At 42.9% G+C, this 6634-nt stretch overlaps 1 protein-coding gene across 4 annotated transcripts; it reads right to left on the minus strand.

Moving 5' to 3' along the window:
* Positions 1–2981: 2981 nt before the first annotated feature.
* On the minus strand, positions 2982–6303 carry LOC147419619 (uncharacterized). Of its 4 annotated transcripts, XM_086505632.1 has the most exons (6): positions 5102–6303; positions 4898–4941; positions 4599–4650; positions 4406–4484; positions 4214–4229; positions 2982–3700 (listed from the first exon to the last, which is right to left on the minus strand). In XM_086505632.1, exons 1-6 carry the CDS (start codon positions 5143–5145, stop codon positions 3534–3536), a joined length of 402 nt encoding a protein of 133 aa, XP_086361758.1. In that variant the 5' UTR covers positions 5146–6303; the 3' UTR covers positions 2982–3533. The 4 variants fall into 4 exon arrangements, 1 of the variants encoding a protein (XP_086361758.1); XR_015187129.1 differs by lacking the exon at positions 2982–3700 and having other exon boundaries at positions 4161–4229; positions 4406–4941; XR_015187131.1 differs by lacking the exons at positions 2982–3700; positions 4599–4650; positions 4898–4941 and having other exon boundaries at positions 4179–4229.
* Positions 6304–6634: the final 331 nt, after the last annotated feature.

Consider the following 6634-nt stretch of genomic DNA (forward strand, 5'->3'; position numbering starts at 1 on the left):
CAAATGGAATTGGATATTTACAATGGGAGTATCCATGTACGATACAAATAAGGAAGAAAAACTCTTAAGAGGTAAGAAAAGGTGGATTTCTTACAAGGTTGATACTCCAAGTGTCTTGAGTAGGGTCAATTTTGACGCTTGTTGACGGTCCACCAGCTTTGACGGTACATTTTTTCTCCACTCTTGACTTTCCTTGAGAGACAAGGTAATTGAAGCTGAGTAATCAACCACCATGATGCTGTCTTTTAAGAGAAGAGGCTGAATTTTGTGGTTTTTTTGATAGATATGGGTAATTTGGAGGAGGAAAAATGAGACTAAGTGGTCAATTTTGGAATGGAATTGTGTGTGGGAGGTATGAGTTCACCATGGTTTCTCTTATTCTTCAAGGTTGAGGAGAAGGTAAGTAGGGTGCAGAGAGGAGTGGTGAGAGAGGTGGGGATGATGAGTGGAGAAGTGTGTGTGAAAGAGGAAAATGATAAAGTGGAAGAGAGAGTGTGGCTGCATAGCATGGAAAAACTGGGATCCACTAATAAAATCATAGCTCACAGCTCGTAGCTCAAAAAAATATGAAAAAATTTGAGGCAAAAGTTCAGCCCACGAGCTACAACTTTTGTTTGTATCACCTTTTCAAATTCGGAGAGCAAGTGAACTTTAAAAATTCAGCAAAATCGACTGTTTTTTTCCACTGCACAAAGTCCTTGTGGGGTCCTTCTTTCGATGATTCTTTTGAATACCTCCAAGAGTGGGCCCTCCATAGTGCATGTATGCATGCCACCTACCCTTGACCTTATTTGGTAGGTCTATAATTGAAGATATTGTTGAGATCATGATATAAGTGAATAGTACAACTAAGAAAATCAAATATTGAGGGGTCTAAAAATATATGTACATGTCAAATATAAATAATATAGGTGAAAAAAATATAAAAGGGTCAAAATAAATCTCTCTCATCATAAGTCTACCATAAAAAAATGAATATTTTTGATGGTCTAATTTATGAGAGTAATAGAGAATAGATGTAGGAAGAAAAAAAATCACAATAGTGAAAAAATATACACATAAATAGAACTAGTTTTTTTGGTTTTTTGTTGGGATGGAGTTACACCAAAAATAAGAGAAGCTTGCATGAGATTATTTTTATATGGAATAAAGAGTATGCAAAATGGTAAGAAAAAATATGGTAATGGTGAGTCAATGTACATAGCATAAATAACACACCCTACGTAGAAATATTTAAATAAATACCAAAATAATTACGAAAAATCTTTTTATTTAGGCCCTATATACAATGCAATATTTACACACAAATGGGTCATAATATACTTATATTTTTTATTTTTTTATTTTTTTGGCTCAACTAGCGCAATGACTAGCTAATTGAGGGTTTTTAAAAAAGATATGGGAAAAGTCTCGTGACTCACGCACGCCTATGTACAGTGAAATGGTAGGGATAGCCACAGTGTTTGGGTGATTTTGGTAGGGTGAGGTAACTCACTGTGGCAATTACAAAGAGCCGAAAAACGGCTATCACCAGATTGATTGATATTGGTGAGCATCTTGGGGTTGGTAAGTCAACTGTCTCCAAGATTGTTTATAAGTTTGTTGATGGCTTGCTCCAATACAAAAACCGCTTCATTCATTGGCCGAGAGATGCTATTGACATGGCGCATGTAAAGGAAGGTTTCCAAATGCAGAGAGGTTTGCCAAATTGCTGTGGAGCAGTAGATGTGACTCATGTCAACATGGATAGACCCGTCAATGGTGATGCTAATGATTCGTTTGATCGTAACAAGAATTACTCCATGTGTGTCCAATGCATAGTCGACATGGATCTCCGCTTCATAGATGTTTTTGTTGGGTGGCTTGGATCAACAAATGACAAGAGAGTAATGAGAAACTTTGCCTTCTACATCCATATGGTGGGTGGAAGGTATCTTTCAGGTCCGCAATTTGTGGATAAGAACTACTCTTTCCGTGAGTATATTGTGGGTGATGGAGGCTATCAACTTTTTGACTGGTGTATAGTGCCATACCCAAATCCAGACACTAATTGTAAGGACTTCAATTTCAAATTGTCCTCCACACGAATAGTGGTGGAGCATGCTTTTGGTCGGCTCAAGCAGCGTTGGTGGTACTTGAATGGAAAAATTTCTAGATCCAAGCCTAGATATGTGACAAAATGTGTGGTTGCGTGCTGTATTTTACACAATATCTCTCTGAATCCCGAGTCCTACTTGCAAGAGAACCATGCTGACTCCTTGGTTAGAGAGAAAGCCTACCTTCGAGGATCCAATATTTGTGCAAATGCATTGGCCATGAGAGACTCTCTTGCAAAGTACTTGGAAGAGGGTGCCGCTTGACATGCATTTTACGCCTCAGCTTTTGTATCTTTTGAAACATCTGAATAAAATTTACATCATCTGCAACAAATTGTTTTATGGTGGTCTTGTTACATTGCCCTTTGATATTCGAGTATCTTCGGTGTTTACTTTGATCAGTAATTTATTTTTCTGGTCATGTCTCAGTCATTTGTCTCAGTTACTCCCTTGTAAGAAACTGATCACAACTTTGATCGAATTTCTCTGGTCAATTTTCAGGTAATTTGCTTGATTGTAATTTTATGATCATCACAACAATTCAAGAAAATGAGAGTAGTCTACAATAATCTGATCACAATTCTCACCTGGTTATAATTCATGAAAATGAAAGTGCTCTGTAAGGAGCTCGGAACATCTGCAACAATCACATCTTTAACTCTAGAAAACACCTGGTAACTTACGTCATAGCTAGGGGAGAGATATCGAGCAAATCTCCTTCCTCCGTTGACATTCAACCAACATAGGCTTCATGATTGTAGTCTAGACTACACACCACACACCAGCAACCAGACTACATACCATACACCAACAACCAAACTACACACCAGCAACCAGACTACACACCAACAACCAAACCACAATGGAGCACCACATCTTCAAAGTCATTTCATTCACATCTAGCAAACCAATGGAGGTCAACACAGTTAATGGCTCAAGTACAGCCTCAGGTACAAAAACCTCAATTTCAAAGTTAGAGTATCGGGAAAAAAAGAACTCCAGATCAATGTGGATAGATAAATGCAAAGAACATTGGCAATCACAATAGCACTTGCACTCACTTCTGGTGGTCCCCCTTAAGCACATCTGCAAGGCTTTTGATGGAGGATGCAATTTCAAACAAGGCCATGTTTGAGCCTCGCTCAAGTTATCGTCTTTCGTCGCTACGTTGCCGTTCAAGTTCGAGGCGGCTAGGTTGAATCTTATGGTTTGCTTCGAATGGCTGGCGATTGTTCTGGACGATCTCTTTCTCCCAAGCCATCCGCTTGACGTACGATTGCTCAAACAAATCTACTAACCAATCTACTAGTTGCCAATTCACCTCCTCTAGGTTTTTGCCAATCCTCGACCGTGCTGGTTGTTTCCTCTTGTGCCCACTGGTTCTTTGCTTCTCTGTGCTGGCTCCCTCCACTGGGTACTGGAGGTGGACTTTTGCTGCTATGAGTGCGTCGTCTCTTTGGCATCCCAATTGTCTTGCAAAATACTGCTTTGCTCCTGTTGCTCAGCAGGTCTTGCTTCGTCCACCTGGACATCCTCAACAAAAACGCCTTTAGAAATGCCATTGAGTCCATCACTGATGTCCATGTCCCTCTCGTTTGACTTCCCTGTTTGGTTGAGTAGATGCACCATGTGTTTGTAGAGAGGGAGCCACAACATAAGGCTGCGTAAAGGGACTCACATTGCCATTCACCTGTGAGGGATTGATTGTGCTTAGTTGCGGGGGGGACATCGTTGGCAGGGGAGGTGTGGTCCTTGGCCGTCCCATCTCAACTTCAGTTATATTGTATGCCCGTTGAAGATGACGATGAGGGTGCATGGATAATGCAGAGATTGGGAGCGATTGTCAAGGCAAAGAATTCGGCCTTCCACAGTATAATGGTTGTCTTGCCATGGTGCTTGCAGGGCGTGGTCTATTTACAGTAGCTAATGACGGTAGTGGGAGCATGCCATTTGAATGTGTCTATGCATATATGACGGCCGACACTCGATCAAATGGCATTGGCGTATGCACAAGAACACTATCAGCCAAGGGAGGAGAAACAAGCTGCTCAAGTTGACTAGATGGAATGAAACTGTCACACTGTCAAATTGAGGGCAATCATTGTTCAAGTCCCAACCTTGCGAATCCATGGCCTACAAGGTACACACAAGCAAGTAGATGAGCTCACAATAACATTTTAGCAGGCTTCTCAATCTCTCTTCAACTGGCCCCTCTTTCTCGCACACACGCAGACATACAATTGAACACCTGTTCAACAAGCAGTTCATGAGTAAGAGTCAAGCCAACAAGAAGATGAATAGCTCCATACCAAGAAAGGACACGATACAAAGCTGTTATAGTTGCCCCCAAGCAAGGTCTTTTTTCTCGAGGTGCATAAAACCATGAAGCTGAAAGTCACAGAATACAAACAAGGCAACCAATTACTTACAACATTTCTCCCTCAAGGTATCGTCTTCGGCGAATATTCAAGCGAAACAAAATGAATGATCTCCTACTCTCACCATGTCAGACAATGAATAGCATGAGCACCAGTTGATGCTTTGTGACCATTGCCTGATGGTGATGAACGTCATGATTAGGCAAGCCACACGCATACAAAACACACCTGACTACACGTCATGAATCCTGCGAGCTCTATTTTCTTGTAGGTGAGATGGGTTGTAGGTTTTATATCCCAAACACCGAGCAATTCGGCATGCAAGGAGTGCAACCAATGTAGGTGTCAATGTCTGTGAGCACGCAGGATTCTAAACTGTCTAATCTGAAAAGCTGCCCTCATTTTGGATTGAAGCCTCACAACCTGGGCAAAGTGAATGAAGCTTCACAACCATTGCAAAGAATGACCTGAAGTGCACGTCGACATAGTCAGCGAAGTGAAGGCGAAGTGAATGAACCTTCACAACCATTGCAAAGAATGACAACAAGTGCAGGTCGACACAGTCAGCGAAGTGAATGAAGCTATTCAATTCATTCATGTATTCGGGAATGCAGATGAAGGACTCACCAATTAATGTATTTGTTTTTTGCTACCTTCTCCTTGTTGTGCATAGAAGAGATTTTGGAGAAGCTGGTGGCAAAGAGATTGTCGAACAAGGAAAAACCCGGCGCTCGTGACCGCTTGCAGGAGCGTAGTTAACGGCAACACCTTTTTGCATTCAGAACCGAAGTCCTCACTTGTCGTTTTGTTCAGTTGCCATGGCGCTTCTCCCCCACGCCTAGAGCAGGGCTGCAACAAGTTCACAACAAGTGGGCAACATTTTAATAAAGTTTCCTCATGGGAACGAAAAATGTCTGCAACTTGTTGGCAACTTGTGCGCAACCAAAAGCCCATGTGACCTGGCTCTAAGGAGATCCCTCCAAGCCTTTTGCGAACCTCTACATCCGAGGCAAGGTGCTCCACCTCCAAGCCCAAAGGATATATGTTTGCTCAACCCTACCTTGCTCTCCACTTAAGACGCCACATCCGCTTGCCCTCCCTCCTACCCAGCCGTAGATGCCGATGCTGACGATGAAGCAGCCATCATTGAAGCATCCGTGCAGCACTTGGTTGCTGCAAAACTTGCAGTGGAAGCAGAACCCATGTCTTCTCATGCGGCAAGGCCAGTCAAGGTGCATTCTGCAAGCCTTTTGATTGTGCTTCTCAAAGCCCGGGCCTCTAATGGAGAACCCTTGCATGCTCACCCGCATGCTTCCTGCACCGCCACCCATGCGACCAAGACATCCATCAATGCTACTGCCGCAGCTTCTGCAGACAACCTTGCTGTGCAGGCCAAGACCACAACACCATCTTTAGGCGAGTCTGCTGCAGCCAATACGACCACCAAGCCTTGCAAATTAAAATTTGCTATAGAAAATTTGGTTGTCCTTGCTGCCGCAGTGCCATCAAAATTACTGATGGTGCCTACCCTGATGACATTGGTGCCTCCCTCACAGCAGCCGCATATGCCACTCCCTCCTTGCATGCGGGCGCTGCCCATGCTACCATCATTTGAGTCCTGCTCTCCAGCCACACTGCTCTGGTGGAGCAGACTGCACACAAACGACTTGCTCATGCCGGTGCTGCCAACCCTAGTGGTGCACCCCTGCGTGCTCATGCCCAACCTCTTGCAGCTCAAGGTGGTAGTGCTGCTACCCCAACTGGCGCCCTTCCTGCCAAACTGGCTCATACAAATATGTGTTATTGGAATGATTTTTTATCCAACTAGTGCTAACATGGTGATTTTTAAATCTAATAAGACTAATATTGGCCAAAGTAGACATTTAACTTGACAGACATATTTAATCAATACCGTATTATTCAAAAATTTCAAGGAGCAATAGAGCACCCAAATCTTGGGTTTGTATTTATTTCCCCTCAAAAGCAAAAGATCCCGTTATTTAACACTTCCCAATTGAAAGGAAAGGAGATGCTATTTTATTACAATAGCAAGTTTCTATTATTATTATAATGGAAACTTTGACTTTGGGGGCACGAGGAGGGAGCGAAAGCCAGGCAGACGGGCAAGAGGCAGAAGGTTGGGGGCGGACGAACGGCAGA

The sequence above is a fragment of the Adiantum capillus-veneris genome, chromosome 29, assembly GCF_014529385.1.
Source record: "Adiantum capillus-veneris isolate H3 chromosome 29, ASM1452938v2, whole genome shotgun sequence".
In the NCBI taxonomy this organism is placed as follows: domain Eukaryota; kingdom Viridiplantae; phylum Streptophyta; class Polypodiopsida; order Polypodiales; family Pteridaceae; genus Adiantum; species Adiantum capillus-veneris.